Source organism: Myiozetetes cayanensis, unplaced genomic scaffold, assembly GCF_022539395.1.
Source record: "Myiozetetes cayanensis isolate MyiCay16 unplaced genomic scaffold, myiCay2020 scf18, whole genome shotgun sequence".
Classification (NCBI taxonomy): domain Eukaryota; kingdom Metazoa; phylum Chordata; class Aves; order Passeriformes; family Tyrannidae; genus Myiozetetes; species Myiozetetes cayanensis.
The window spans coordinates 12,290,420-12,306,557 of record NW_026087389.1 but is presented as its reverse complement, the minus strand read 5'-3'; the positions used below and the strand labels follow the sequence as shown (position 1 = coordinate 12,306,557).

Here is a 16,138-nt window from a genome sequence, read left to right as displayed (position 1 = left end):
AATCACTGTTGGTCTGTCCCTTTGCAGTCATTTACTGTGTCTGTGTATATATATATTTATACACACATATGTATATTTCTGTTTGTATGTCAAGGCTTGTAGTGTTACAAAAGCTGTTTTGCATGTTTCATTAAATAATAATTGTCTAAATTAGCTCAGGTACTTTGATATCAGGACCAACTATAATTGCACTTATAAAAGATGGAAAACTTTTACAGTTTGAGGGACTCATACTGCCACAGATTTCCAAGAGGATTTGTGTAACTTCTGTAATTTAAGCCCATAAAGGGAGAGCTTCCAACTTTTTAATTCTAGCAAAGCTTCACTCAAGACAAACAACTGTATTTTATGGCTTACTGAAATTGTTGATACCATCTCATTTTTAATATAAAAAAATGTTAAAACAGATTTAAAATTTGTTATCTTGTGTTACTTGATGCAATCATTAAATAATTTTACTCAATTGAATTAAATTTTATTTATTGCAGGTGAACTTGAAAAGCTGAAAGCAGAGTGGCTTGCCCTGGAAGCTGAATGTGTTAAACTAAGGAAGGAAAATACTTTGCTTACATCTGAACTTCAGCGACAAGAGAAAGAGCTTTCTAGGTAAGGGCACTGTGGGTTTCTCTGGGAGGCACCATAGTAGCTGAAGAGTTTTTTTGATGTTTTTTTTCCTCACAAGAGAGGTACTACATGTCTGATAGTGTTTCAATAAATGCATTGAGATTTTATTTATATCAATAGAGTACTGGGCTGAACACTTCCATGTCGGTTGTTATCCCAGGTGATGTTTTTCTGCTTTACAAATGCTTTTGTCACGTTTTATCATCATAAGGTAACCCAACTTTGCTGCTTTTAATAAGGACTTGGAAGCATGCATTGTGGAAGTATTTAGACTTAACAGTTATCCTTCTGCTTAAAAGATAATAAACCCCATAGATTTCCTAACCTCAGATTTTCTTATTGTTTGGGGTGGAAGATGATTCTCAAATGGTCGGGTGTCTCGTGATAGCCTGTCACAGCATAAATAGTAACGGTGGGCAGAAACCATGTTCTACATCATGTTTTCCTTAAAAGGAAAATGTAAATCTTTTTTTATCACAAGTGGCTTCATATCCTTTGGGAGGGGTTTTAGAGTGCAGGAGAATTTGTATTGAACTGTATTTCTTTTGCTGTTTGAGCACATGACATTTCTCAAGGCCACTCAAATGTGCTTGGAAACAACTTCCCCTCTTATCCCTTCATCTGCCTTTTTTGTGGGTTTTTTTTTTCAGTTTTAGATATTGGAATATAATTCACAGACTATATATGGCACAACAATTTTGTTGTATTGTGGATCTTGAATGTTACCATCATGCTTAGATGTATGTGTGGTCTCTTTTCCCTTGTGGCTTCCTCAGTGTTGTAAGATCTAATTGAAAATTGAAAATGTCTCACAGTAAAACATTTCAAGAAGTAATGTATTATTTTTCAGTATTCAAACCTTTCTTTTTTGGTTCATTATGCCCTCATTTCTGTTTTTTGCCTACACAAGGTCAGACAAGAAATTACAGGATTTGCATAACGGAGATATGCAAGATCTCTTCCTTATTTTTTTTCTTGCACAGGAATGAATTAACACTACTTGGCTATTACAGTGATTTTTTAAATAGCCTAATTTTGAGCTCTCTATGGTTATTACACAATTGCACTAAACAGCTGAACATACTAGCTATCAGCTTATGCAGGTGGAGTAAGCAGAAGCACATGTGCAAACAAGTGAAATGCTTTGAACAGCCTTGGACAGACTGCTTATTACAAATTTGTTTCAAAATATTTTGGAGTATATAATAGCAAATACTCTGAGTAATAAAATGTAAAATAAGAAAATAAAAATTAGTTATAACTAATTTAAATTATGGATTGTGGTTGGTTATACACACTAAACTGTGGACATGTATTTTAAAGGAAGATCGTGGCCAGCCTTTTTTTGCCATACTGTGTACAAAGAGACAAAGATCTGTACTTGTGTTACTGTTACACATTAAAAATAACGTGTGAAGCTTTAGAGGATGAAAAGTGCCTGTTTAAATTCAAGATACATAAGGAATCAATATGGTTTTGTTTTGCAGCTCTCAGAAACAGAGTTTGGCCCTAACCAGCGATATCAGTGTTCTCGAAATGTCCCGAAAGGAACTTGAAAATCAGATGGGATCTTTGAGAGAAAAACATCAACGGGATGCAGCTAGTCTGAAAACTCAGCTCAGTGAAGCTGAGAGTCAAGCAAAAGATGTTCAGAAAGAGGTAACACAAAATACTGTTTCCATTTTGAAGGACTGTAGTGCCTGATGACTGACATTTGAGCTAAAAGAAAAGGAAAAATGTTCTAGTAATAAAAAAAGATTTCCAGTAATGAAATGTTTTCATAATTTTATTGCAAACACGTAATGGTAGCTAAGAAAATATAAACTAGCAGTTAAATCTAAAAAAGGAAGATTTCAGGTAAAATTGCTTTTGTGTTCATTGGGACCTTCCTAATCTTTACTTTGATTCATTACCCTAGTGAATTTACTTTTAAGCTGTTCAGATGGGTAAATTCTTGTTCAGAGTCTTCTGAATGTCATGGTCTAGAGCTTCACTGGCTGTTAGAGTCAAAATTGATTCTTTTTTAGTTAGTCTGATCTTCCTAGTTAGATCTAAATTCTTGTTTGAGTGGGACTATACATTCTTTACAAAGATCTCCTTTCATCTTACTGGATCATTGGACTGCTGAAGATGACTTGGAAGTGCATAAGGGTCAGCATTTTGAGCATGTATTTCATCTGCCTGGCATCTAAGGATTGTCTGGAAGAAGGACATATTTTCCAACACTTACTTGCTTCCTTTTAGGAGCATTTTGAGTGTTTCCCCAGTCACTGCTCTTAGTTTCTTTTGCAGTACTTTTCTTTAATTCATCCATGTCACATTCCTTACAATTTTCAGAGTTTGAAAAACCCTCTCATGTTAGTCTGTGGTTTTGTAATCAGATGTGTTTGCAAAGATGCCTGATCTTCGAAATTTGTGGTAAATGCCATCACTGAAAGTCATTGATTCTGTCCCTGACAGAAGGACTACTAGAAAACTTGTGATCTCTAGAAAAAGTGGAATGTGGTTTTGAAAAAGGAAAAGCTGTCCATGCTGTAGGAACATGTGTCACATTCACCCAGTACTATTTACAGTTGACCCACACTGAGGATTATGGCACGACAGTGCAAGGCATAACATTTTTTAATGCCTGCCTTATGTTCGAGTTTGCCCTGTGGGAAGAGGTTTTTATTTACTTGATACAGAATGCTGATTTTTGCACCTATTTGCTGGGTGTGGGGATTTAAGCTGCAGCCTAGATGTAAGACAACTATTCAAATGTGAAGGACTCCTTGTTCTCTTGTTTTGTCTTCCTAGTTTTTACAGTCCTTTCCAGTATGATAATGAATAATTGGTATAAGACATTAATTAAGGCCTCGCATTTACTTTCTATTTCCTTGGTTTTAGTAATTCTAGCCCTTCAAGTCAGGCAAAAATCTTCATTTAGGCAAAAAAGGAAATGTAAACTCCACACTGCCTGTGTGACAAAAGAGTGTACTGATCCGAGGCAAGTTATGCCAGGCAGATGACAGGAAAGGAAGCTGTGCACTAAGCAAATGTCAGCATGTGTTGGGTGTCCAGGGGTCCACAGACTGTTCTCTCTTTGTCTTTAGTATGAAAGAACACAGACTGTGCTCTCGGAGCTGAAGGCAAAGTATGAGGTGGCTGAGCAGGAAAAGCAGTCACTGGCAGAAGAGCTCAAACAGTGTAAGGAGAACCTGAAGCTGCTACAAGAAAAAGGAAACAACGTAAGTCTGTACAAAATGGGGGGGGAGTCAGATTATGCCACTGGCAATGCTGTTGATTGAAGGAATATGGAAGAGTCAAATAGAAAAGGACAGACTTAAAAAAAAAAAAAAAGTCTGTGTACTCATATATATACATACATATATCTGCAAAATTCCATTCTGGTCCTACCTTTGCAAATCTGCAGGTCATTACACTCCTACAGTTCCACATGAAAGTTCAATTTACAGTCGTGTGACAGGTTTAAGTATGTCCTTATATATCTGCTCTCTTGAAAACATATGGCTTAAATGCTAGTGAACCAGAACTAAGGAAACTCTTTGAAATCAAAAAAATGATACAGGGGTAAAAGCTCAGAAACCTGTATCCAAATGAACTGAGCAACCTTTTTCTAGATGTTTTTATTTTCTTAGTGTTTATTACGATGGATGTTCCCTCCTTACTCTTGCTCATTCTTCTTAACTGGTTATTCCTGATGGGCTCATGCTTTAAGCAGTGGTTGAACTGTCCTATCTATTCACTAATGAAAATACTGTTTTCTATTGCAATTAATTTGAGAGGTTGTATCATTAGAACTGAGTTTACAGCTAGAGACAACTTTTTTTTTATATAATAAGATTCTGAAATCCTCCAAACGTTAGGGGTGTGGCACACACATTATAAGGGGGTCATGGCCTTATTTTTAGGTACCTTACTACCCTGGGAGGGCTGCTTTGTTGTCTTCCTTTGCTGCCTCTGTGCTCACTGCAGGGTGAACGACTCCTGTAGTGGACAGTACAAAACAGGAGAACAGTGGATGCTCTGAAATAGCCTTTTAGAAAACTATTTCTCTCACTACAAAGAAATTTTACAGTACCCCATCCTCTAAAATCAGCTGACTCCTAGATGCCCAAAAGTTAGTATGAATACCCTTGCCATAATCAATTCCTGAATATAAACCTCTAACATTGTAGAGCTGTCAAAGATGTAAAGAATTCAAAGCCCTTCTCACTTTTTTCAGCCATATTTTCAGAAAAATGATTTTATAATGTTATAATTCTCTTGGAACCCGATTCTTACTTAGAACTCTTCTGCAGTGCTCAGATCATACTGAGTTACTTAAGCAGGCACAAATCAAAAACAACCAGCAAAAAGCCCCACCCCATTTTAGTAGCAGAGAGCACACTGAATAAATAATAGTGAATGTGAGATTTTATGCTCAAACATTAACCTCAGAATTAAAGTGATCAGTGGAAAAGGAGGATAGTAAAGGAAAGACATACTGTGAAGGGAAATAGCACACCTGATGACAGTGGAAATGCTTGTAAGGTAAAGGAAACTTTAGGAAGAAGTAGAGGTAAGTAAATGAAATCAGGAGTCACAGCAGTTGCCAAAATCTGCTTCCAGAGGAGGAGTTAGTTATGACAGTTGAAACCTGGAGGTCAGGGTGTGCTGAAGAGCATCCAGCCACGTAAGGACTTGCAGGACAAACTCGCTGTTCAGCAAACATTGCTCCCCGTCAGTAATGTAAAACATGTCCATCTTGGGGATTATTTCAGACACCGTGGATACTGGGCTGAGTTCCAAGGTCAAATTTTTGAAGTCCCCTTATGCTGGAATCATTATCTGCTACTTCATTTCCGAGGAACAAAAAGTGGCTTCCCACTGTGGCGTTTGTTCCTTTTTGCAGCCCGTCTGTGTCTGAGTTTGCATATCTTCATATTCTAATAAAAGATGCACATTTCTGTTAAAGCACCTAGTGAGTGCTCCTTGACTAAAAGGAGATTTGTTATGTATTGATAAGTTTGTGAAGGGAAAAATGTAATTGTTTGGAGGCAATTTCATTGGATGGAGTGGATATTTATCATCAGTTTCAAACATTTGTCAAGATGCCACGGCAGTGAATGTGTGTAACTTACCAAAAAAAAAAAAATGAATCCATAGACTTGTTCAGTGAACTAACAAAGGTTAGAAAAGACAAGGCTTCTGTACTCCACTTGGGATATCATTTAAATTTTAAGTATTTATACTTCAGTTTTACTTTTAAAAAACTTGCAGTGTTGTGTTCTTGACACGCTTAGCAGTGTGGTGTACTACTCGTGCTTGCATGCTTGTAGTCACTGGTTATTTCCTGATGCGCTTCATACGACATTTAATGATGTGAATGGTTTGAGAATATCAGCTGCTCTGGTTGATTTAAACTTCTGGCACTTTTGTGAACACTGCTGTGATTATTTCTGCCAACAATGCTTTCTGTGGGAAGGTGGCACTGTGATTTGTGGCACCAGTTACACAAAAATAATCTTGCATGAAAATTACTTCAATAGTTACACATGTCTGTTAAATATTTGCCTTGATTGAAAAAAAAAAATGATGATTGAATGGCAGAGACTAGAATGCCTTCTAATATTCCTGTGTTTTGAACCATATTGGAGGTTCTATGATTAAGTGACTTCTGCAAATTCATAACAGGATGAGATTTTATTTATGAATCACAATGTTTTAGAAAATTCAGTCTTGAACTTATATTTGTTTATTTATTTGACTGAACAAAAATCAAGGTAGCTTCAGCACAAAAAAAAGTTTTTCAAATATTTGGCATGGTTTGAACTTATCCCTGTGTGTCTTTGTGTGTGCACAAATATGTAGGCTAGGAGACAGAGAAAGCAGATGTCTTCCAAGGACAGCTTAAAAAAAAATTAGGTCCATTTTTGCCTTTAATTTATCCTGTCATGGATAGAGGCTGTCCCTCCAGAACATGCAGTGGTTTACAGCTGATTGAACAGAGCTGAGAAAACGTGTGGCTGGTTCTAACGAGGCCATAAGCTGAAGGAACCCTGCAGGCTGCTCAGCTGGAGTTTGGCCCAGCTGCAGCATTTGATCCATTTTCAGAATTGCATTTGGTCACAAGGCTGCTGAGCTGGCAGAGATGCTGAGCTTTGTGGTATCTCTGATGGAAATGTGCTTCTCTGCTTTATAGTAACGGAGTGGTGATTGTACAGTCACGGTACAATCTCCCGGAAATGTCTGAACTGCTGGGTTTGCCTGTGGACATAGTTAATTGACTCACTAATGGAGGAAAAAGATTGTTTTTCCTGGAGGCTGGTGATGGAAAATGGGAAAGGCTAACTAGCAAGGAATGAAGAAATACCTGAAAAATTCAAAATCTGGTGTGAGTCTGTCTACCTCAAGAAATCCAGATGGGATTTCCTCTCACTTAGAAAAACTGAAAACCAACTATAAATAAGATACAGGCAAATCAGTTTAAGATTTGTTTTCAAGTGCTAAATTCCAAGTTGTGACAAGAGGTTTCTTGGAACATTTTCTGCTTACTTCCCTTTATTTTTAAACATCCCTGTTCATTTGAGTAGAATGGTGTACTAACTTTGTATACCAGATTAGATAATGCTGCAATGTGTTAGATGTCTTTTAATACATTTCAATTAAAACAAAACTTACTGACTTATTTTCCCCTCTCTAAATCATCTTTACCTGATTGATTTTTATAGCACAAAGTGATTTTTAATATCCCTTCCCTTCTTTAGCCTTCCATATTACAACCCGTCCCAGCCGTATTCATCGGCCTAATCCTGGCTTTCCTGTATTGGTGTTACGGCCCATTGTGGTAGCGAAAGGTACAAGCACTACTGTTCAGTCAATGTATGTTTGTCCCTCTCACCTGTTTGTGCCATTTCTGTATGAAATAGTGCATGGTTCAAATGCTCACAGGTATTTCTTTACCTGAAGCAAACCCTTCATTTAATACGCCATCCTGTTGATACTGACGAGCTGAGCAATCAACTAATCACTTAACATCGATGTGATTTCTTTAATTCTAACAATTAATTTCATCCTAACTGATTCTGAACGTGCCTCTTCTAACTCGGTCTCAGTTTGCCTTTAGCAAATGGGCTGCCTTTTGCACAATGCTGTGATGCTAGGGCTTGTAAGAAAACTTAATTGCTTGATTAACTATGGAAAATGAAGAGTTTGCCTCTAATAATAAAAGTCAACAAGCTTTGGTTCCTATCTATGGACTAAGAGATTCCTCTCTGGCTCTAAACACTTTAATTTTTCTCACTATTGCTGATGGAAAGATGGAAAAAAAAGACAAGAAATAGGTGGTTGGTTTGTATTCCGAACTCTCAGCTTGCATTTTCTCTAATGTCTCTCAGTGTGTCCTCCTCTCGAAATGCCATTGTTGTCATGCGATGTTGTGACAGTCCATTGAAAATGATGTTGTTAGGATCTGCTCCAAACTAACGCCACAGATCTGGATTTGAACATTCCAAAGTTAAAGATTCGGTACTGAACAAGCCCGTGTCTAGCGATGACTTGGCACAAAGCGTGTTTTAAACACCTCGAGCCCTCGCATGTTTGAGAGCAGATTTCTGAGGTGCCTCCACTAACGAACCTGGGAATGGAGCTGCCAAACGTTCTCCTGCTGATCCTCAGTCCTGAAGAGCTGTGGAGTTCCCTGTGCTAGAGAACACGGTTTGCTGTCTGCTCCGAGTCAGGACTAGCCTGCAGCAGGGCTCGTGGGTAACATGGTAGTGATGCCTATCAACAGGTACTCGAGACTTGCAGGAACCACGAGGTAAACTGATTAGTGTGAATCAGAACAGATATGATATTGATTTCTTTTTTCTCTCCACACAGAGACAATGGCCTTGGATGCCTGTGATGGCAGCTTTGGTTGCTGTGACAGCCGTGGTGCTGTACCCAGGCCTAACCAGAGCTTCTCCATGAGAACTGTTGTTGAATCCATACACCGTCCTCCCTTTAGAAGCTGGCAACATTCATTTACTGAGGGAAAACAGATTAATTCTCTTCCTTTTTACCTCTTAATACAGCACAGCTCTGCGTGAGAACAGCAGTAGGGTCATTTGCTTTAAACTGTATAAAATGTATCTGTCTATAAAGAGGGAATAAAATTGTGATTCATCATACTGTGAGCAATATTTTTGCTTACAACTTCATGCAAGTTTTAAATTAGTATGCTGGGGTTCTGAATACTATAATGGTGGCCTAAAGTAGGCTTCTTGGTACCAAATTATTTATAATGGCTAGGGTTGTGGACACTGACTTTAGAATCTGATTGCCAGAAAGAAGAGGAAAATACATTTCTGATTTGGACATCCAAGCCAAGTAACTTTGCAGATACTTGGGAAACAGATGCAGTGTGCTCAGTGCCTTTCAGTACGATCTATTTTTTTTTTAAACTAGTGTATCATTTTACTTGCTGTCAGTCACTGAGCTGTTGGGAACAAGACTTTAAGAAAACTTCTCTTACCACGCCTTTCGAAGGAAGCATACTTTTCTTTGATAAGGATTGCTTTATTGATGGGTTTGGGGAATAAACACAATTCATGTCCAGCCTTAAAGAGATAGAGATACTGATGGTGAAGACCAGCCTGAAGTATTTGGTGTGCGAGTGTAGCATGTGTGTGTTCTTGAGTGAACTGAGGTGTTTCTGGGAGCAAGTACTTGGTCATTTGATGGACATAGTGCAGTGATTCAACTTACGTTAACTTTAGTTTGAATGTAATTTATTAAATTTCATATATTTAAAGAGATGCGTTCTTTAAAAGTATGAATACCTTCTCACATATCACATGTATCAGTTTATTTTTTCAGTCATTTGATACTCTCTGACTTGAGCTGGAGCAGCTCTTTAGATAAGCTTTTGTTGACGTAACTTTATTAAGAGAACTGCTACAGCACGTCTGTGATTAGCTGAAAACATCTAAGATACATAAAATGCTACGGAATTGGAATCATGTGCCTGCTGAAGTATTGCCAGGTGAAGATGATTTTAATTTGGTAGTAAAATTTTGTGCATCCTCATCACATGGCTGTAAGTATGATGCAGTGGTCCCCATTACAAAGTTGATTTTCCTTATCTAAGTACTATTAACTATTGCTATTTGCTGACTTTTGGTGGGAATCACTGTAGTTAGTGCTGAATTAAATGTAGACTGTAGTTGTCTTGTTCAGCTCAACAGTTCTGTCAAAAAAGTTTATTAAAGACTTAAATACTATGCTAAAGAATGGTAAAGTAAAATGGCTCTGCTAAAGGAAACTTCAAAATAGGGAGGTAATCTCAGCAATTCAATTGGCTTTGAAAGGATGTTATGGCAATCGACAGATAGTTTAAATAATTAAATAGAAATTTAGTATATAATTTACTTTGTGAGGTTTTAAGGGTCATTGTCCTTTAATTAAAAGTTCTGTCTTAAGTTACATGGGATTTGCTAATGGGAGGATTATTAGTTGGAAAAAATAGTCCACAAGTGACTTGTAGAAAATAAATATTGTCATTTAGTTCATTCATTTCATCCTTTTCAGTTGCAGGAAGCCACCCAACCACAGAACACTCGTATGCCAGTGGTACTTAGTACCTCTTGTATATAGGTTATTGCAAATATTGTTCTGAAATGCTTAACTTCAGAATTACATTTTTTAAAGTAAATAATTGTTTTAAATCTATTTTGTAAAGATATAAAAATACAATAGAATTTCTGGAGTACAGATTAAACTATTTGCACTAACACACGTGATGTGCATGATTTAATAAAATAACTTTACTCTCCCTATGCATGTTTGAGTTGAATGTCATTTGAAAACAAGAGATTCATGCTAAGTTTCTTTTGCACTAGATATTGCCACAGTTAGAGGCACTGTGTCTGCAGCATGTCCAGTAGAAGCAAAAGACGTTTTTGTTTTTTTTTACCTTGTATTTCACATTTGCACTGGTTTTAAGTTTTTGTCTGGCTGATCCCTCTCCTGTTTGTGATTTTCAGAAAGAAATGGGGTAGGAGAGAACTGTGGAAGGCTCAGGAGCAGATTTCCATGGGGGAGGAAAAAGGTGTTCAGAGCTGAAGGGTGGCTGTGCCGGTGGCAGGGTGGTGAGATGGGAGGAGCAGTGGCTGCAGGTCCTGGGCATTAGAGGGGGAAAAAAAGCCCTGCTGAGGGAAGGAAAGCCCTGATGCTGCCTCCTCACTTCTTCAGCATCTCAAACTCTCTATTTGTCCCTCTTTCAGCTACTGTTTCTTTTTCAGTGGATTCTCTTCTCTCCTCCCTGCACGTAGACGTGGTGTGAGGAGGTGGAGTGGAGCAGGGGGTCCCTCCTGCCTGGCAGCAGGGAAGGTGCCAAGTTCCCTGGGAACAGCTGGGAGGGACCTGAACCGCAGCAAAGCTGCTGGGACACAAGTTTGTTCATGTATTAAAGGCTAACGCTGAGTTTTCAGAAATCTTCAGAGCATCAGAGAGCTGCAGCTTGAGACCCAACATGGTTGTGTTAAGGGAGAAATATTTCTAATCTCATTCTGTGCATGTGTGCATATTTATATACACATAGTACACATTGCATGGGGGTTTGTGCTTACAAGTATACCTGTGGTTCCCTAATACAGTGCCTTTCCCAGGAGTTCTTGACAATTGCATGTTCAAAATGATGAGGAATGAGCTAAAATGCACAGTTCACTCTCATGTTGTGAGAATCCCTGGAGGAGGGTTGGGTAACTGAGAAGCTGCTCTTCTTCAGTGCTTCGATACTAGAACAGCAAGTGGAGTTATTTTGCAAGCACTCCTTGCACAAATCTTTCTGGTTTTTCATTGCTCCTTTTTTTAAATGGTAAATATGTGTGTTCTTTTACATTCAAATTTAGGTTCTTTCTTCTGTAAGGCTGGATTAGCTAAGCCTTGGAGTTACTGTAAGGAGCAGCTTTTCACACATGTAAGAAGCTCTACTTGTAAAACAAGTGCTCTGAGCTTGCACTGAAGTTTGAGGTTTTAAAAAGGTTCCTCATACTAGAAAAGTTCGAGGGTTGTTTTATCAGTTGCTAGTTCAATTTGGAAGATTTACTGTAGTAGAATATCTGAACACTTCTTCAGGTTTGTCCTGGTGTCCTGACTGAGGCACCTTTTTTAAATTCTAAAAGAATTCTACCTAAACAGGGACTACAACAGCAGGCCTTTTATTTAAAAATACATAGTATGTAAAAAAATACAGTGTGATTTTTTTCCTGTTCCTTGTAGCTGAATTAAATGCATTCTTCCAGAGTCTTAGCCTCATCCTTCTTGCAGAATCTCTGGATTTTTGGTGCTAAATGGAGAATTGGGAGCCTGCACAGTATATTGCCAAGTGTTCTCATAAAACAGTGAGACTTAGTATCAAATGACTGATGGCTGAAGCAAAGGTAAAATCACCTGTGCATGTATTTTTGGGGTATATTCCTAAGTTATTTTTCTAAAGTATGTTACCTGTTCCAGAATTTCAGTGTGCTTTACGTAAGATTTTGAATGTCTCCTGCCTTAATCCATAGGGTTCTACCACTTGCAAGAATCATTTCTTCAGCTTGAATCTTCTCCATGACAAAACCACTGCCGAATTCATTCCACCAGCAGCATCTGAGTGCTTTCAAACACCAGGTCACCACAACAGCTTTTGGGAAGCCACTGTTGTTTGCACTGGCTCTGCAGCTGGGGCTGGCTGGGGTTCCCCTCCCCTCAGGCTGTCCATCCACCATTAGTGTTTCATTAGCAACTGTCTCAAGATTTTGAGTCTCCATTTTTAATAGCGATGGATCATATAAAAGAATTACAAGCCATATTCTTTCCTTCTCTCTCGTGTATACCTCTGTTTGAAGGGTGATTGCTTCCAGCAAACAGCTGCATTGAATTCCCCAGATCCAGCTGATTTACTTATCCCAGTCCCTCTTTGCACATGCTTGTGGACACAGACTTCTTTCTCCTCTGGTGGGGAATTGGGCTGCAGTTTTGAGGTTTTTCAGCCTTCCTGGGTTTTTAGTTTGTATCAGTTTACTGTAAGTGAGCAGAGGTTTGCCCACAGAGCCAAGTTCTGCTTGGAAGAGAGGGTTGCACCCACTACTGCTTTAAAAACTGGGTGCTACCACTGTCTGACTAAAGGCTCCCAGCAGGAGGAGGTGAATCAGCAATTGAAAACCAGGTTTGGGGGTTAAGGGCCATTAGAGAGAGGCTCAAGTTGCATTTGGAAAGGTAGTGGGAACCCATCACTCTTCTGGATGTCACAATCATAAAACTTCACTGACTGATTTCAACATCAGCAGCAGAGTGTCAGGAAGTTAAACATGTGTTAGAAAAAAAGAATTCTTGCTTTAAGGACTCAAGAAAAAGGATCACTCTCCTCTGTAGGTAAGTTATGTGAGCAACTACTGTCCTCTCAAAAAAAAAAACCCCAAAACAAAATCCAACCTTGTGTTTGGGTTCATCTTGCTCTGGCTCCCAAAAATTGGATTTCAGTATATCTCTGAGTATATTCTGCTGCAAATGTCACCCTGATCTAGGGATTTGACATGCCATGGTCATACCTTCCAAGCTTACTTTATGTGAATGGATTGAATTTCTTAATTTTTATTTCTTCATCCCTTCAGTTTTTGTTGTCAGCTTTTTAAACAATTTTTAATTTTCTGAATGTTCTTTTTTTGAAGACTAGATGCCAGAACAGAACATGTCCTTACAGTAATTACCTTACTGACATCATATAAATAGACAATAAGCTTTATATCCTGCTCTGGTATTCCCAGTTGACTGTCTACCAGAACTTATTTTGGGATTCACGGACTTCTAGCATCTGGAGTTTCATCTTGTGAATCAAATCAGTGTATTCCTTGCAATATTGTTTGGTGGAAGTCACTGTAGGCAGCATTCCAAGGCTGCAACCTGTTCCCATGGCTGCTCAGCTCTTGAGAGGGTTTTTTTTTCCCTTCAGGTTTTTACAGGGATGATTACTGAAGCTCTTCTAGGCTATTGATCATTCACTGTTGAACAGTAGTGAGCCAAAACCCAGATCCCTGAAGCACAGTAGGGAAAACATTCATGGAATAATTCCTTCACTTAGTTTTTGCCATCTGTCAGCTGTTCTGTAATCCACGTTATTAGTTACAGTGATAGTAGTGCAGTGATCACTTTTATTGGAATGCCATGATTTACAGAAGCCTTGCTTTAACAACACCAGTACACTCTTTTTTTTTTTTTTTTTTTTAAACCTTGAACAGTGGAATTTTACTTTTAAAAGGCTCTGACAGGCATGAATTATTCTACATTCTTGAATTTTGTGCTGACCGCTTCCTACAGATTGCTCTGATTCCCTTAGATCTTAGGATGGAGCAAAGCCAGTCCTTTTCCCAAGAACAGCCATTTTACTCTCTTCCCTCAGCCCCATCGTGTTGGTTGCCCATTAGTGCCACTTCCAGAATGATCCGCTGGCTTTGTGGGTGTTCCCGGCTCGGTCGCTCGCAGTGCTGGGTGTGTGGCGGTTCTGGCGCTCCGAGGGATGTGCATGTGTGGAGTGGCTGTTCTGGGATGGCTCTTGCATGAGGCCCAGCAGAGCGTGAGCACGGGTGTTTGGCAGCCGTGGGAGCGGGGATGTGATGGAGCTTCTCAGTGGAATGATTCTCAGCCGTGGGGATGGAGGTGTCGCTAGGGAGGTGGAATTCTGGCACTGTGTCGGGTGACACATCGAAAATGCCAATGTGCTTCCAAGCATGCGGTGTCTTCGTCGTGTCTGATGAACAAATCCAAAGCCTGGGTTAAACTAAAAGTAACTTTTTATTACCTGATCGTATTAGTTCTGTAACTGCAGACAAAAGGTTGAAGTGGTCAATTCGTTCTGTTCTATTAGAGTAAACTTAACCAAAACTTGCCCGTATTTGTTTCAGTGCCCTCTGCTGGGAAATGATGGTTTGTTGGTTTTGTTTTGTTTTTTTTAAGAAACACAACACACACACCATGAGTGGTAAAGTACTGCCTTCAGTATGGAATGGATTTACTATTTTAATCTTTTCATGCTAGATCATTTATGAAGTTTATATTCTATTTATATTTCTTGTAAGGAGTTCTTGCTCTGGAAAATAATTTTATTGAGTATGTCATCAGTTTTGATGTGACAAAACTACTTCTTGTCTTGAATAATACAGTGGCTCTTACTTTAAAAATGTTCCAAATATGCAATATGTCTTTTGGGATGAATAAATGGTAAAAAATATGAGAATAAATTTACAACACAACAGAAAGCTGATGTGTATTGTACATAGTCTTTCATTCAGCCTGACTCCAAATTTCAGCACTCCACAACTGCTACACTCTGCTTTATTGCGATAGAAGACAAGTTACTAATTAATGAACCAATTAAAACTTATTTTAAAATTGGAATCTATTTATCTGCTTATTTTGTACAAATGGGATTTGCAGCCACATGACCTTCCCTGCTCTGTGAGGAGGTAAAGCCGGGCTGGGACAGGTCTGTGTGTGAACAGAGGGAGAGGAGGGTTGGAGCAGGGGGCAGGAGTTCAGCCTTGGGTTGTGCAAGAGTTACCTGGGTTTTTGTGACCGGACCCCCTCAGGGTTCATGGATCATCCTTTAAGAGCAATCCTACAGTCTTTTATCTGCACTGTAAATCAGATGGAATTCTGGGGCTGGGTTTCAGTGCTGACTCAGAAGGACATTTCCTGAGTCACTTGCATAGTTTTCAGGGAGTTTGAGGAAGGGAAGTCTCCTCCCTGTTTGCTGTGTGGTTTGGATCCACCCCAGGGTGCAGTTTTAGTGCACATGGTTGCACTCCAGACTGTGGTAAGTCCTGGTGTAAGGCCCTGTGTAACTTGTCTCTGCTATTTCTCTGTGTAAAAAGTTTAAGTCAGAGTTAATGTGAATACATTCTCCCAGATGCAGTAGATGTTTGGGGGTTTTGAAGGGGAGAAAAAACCAGCATAAAAAAGTGTTAAATACGTGTGCTATTCTTCATGGGGTGCTGTTGGTAACACCTTGTGTGTCAGTAACTTTGTCTTGACTTCTGATCTTCCAAATATCAGTGCAGAGCACTCTTCCTTAGACACTGAGTGAGTTCATATCCGAGTAGTGCTAAAGGTGAAAAAGGGTGATAAGGTTTGTGCATTTGTAAAGGTTCAGCATCAGGATTACAGGCTCCTTCGGTGTCATACTGAAGGTGTTCGGTGTTTCTGATGTCTGTGTAGCAGCCCCAGCTGAGGGGCAGCTTTCCTGTTGCAGAACCTGGCTGTAATCCAGCTGTAGCTGGGCACTGTAAGACACAGTTATTGCTCTTTTTTTTTTTTCCACTTGGTAATCATTGTAATGGTAACTGAAGATGTAGCCTGCAGCAACTCAGTCTTTTAATTGCACTGACACCCTTGGGCTGGCCAGCTCTTGGTGTGTCTGTGCTAAATGTTGCAGCAATAGTATGCCTTTCCTCTGCAGGGCATATTGAGCTGTAATTCTTCCTTAGTTTCCAGTACTTTGAAATTTAAAGGA

At 39.1% G+C, this 16,138-nt stretch overlaps 1 protein-coding gene across 35 annotated transcripts in view; it reads left to right on the top strand.

The window, feature by feature from the left end:
* SLMAP (sarcolemma associated protein) overlaps nt 1-16,138 on the top strand; it is a 96,575-nt gene that overhangs the window by 69,443 nt on the left and 10,994 nt on the right. For 20 of the 35 annotated variants that reach the window (XM_050313312.1, XM_050313331.1, XM_050313320.1 and 17 more), the window contains 4 exons: nt 489-606; nt 2,112-2,283; nt 3,717-3,851; nt 8,488-8,777. In XM_050313312.1, the coding sequence (XP_050169269.1) occupies nt 489-606; nt 2,112-2,283; nt 3,717-3,851; nt 8,488-8,577 (515 nt within the window). In that variant the 3' untranslated portion in view covers nt 8,578-8,777. Of the gene's footprint in view, nt 1-488; nt 607-2,111; nt 2,284-3,716; nt 3,852-7,373; nt 7,464-8,487; nt 8,778-16,138 lie in introns of those variants that run through there. The other 15 variants (XM_050313334.1, XM_050313343.1, XM_050313346.1 and 12 more) reach the window with 2 other exon arrangements.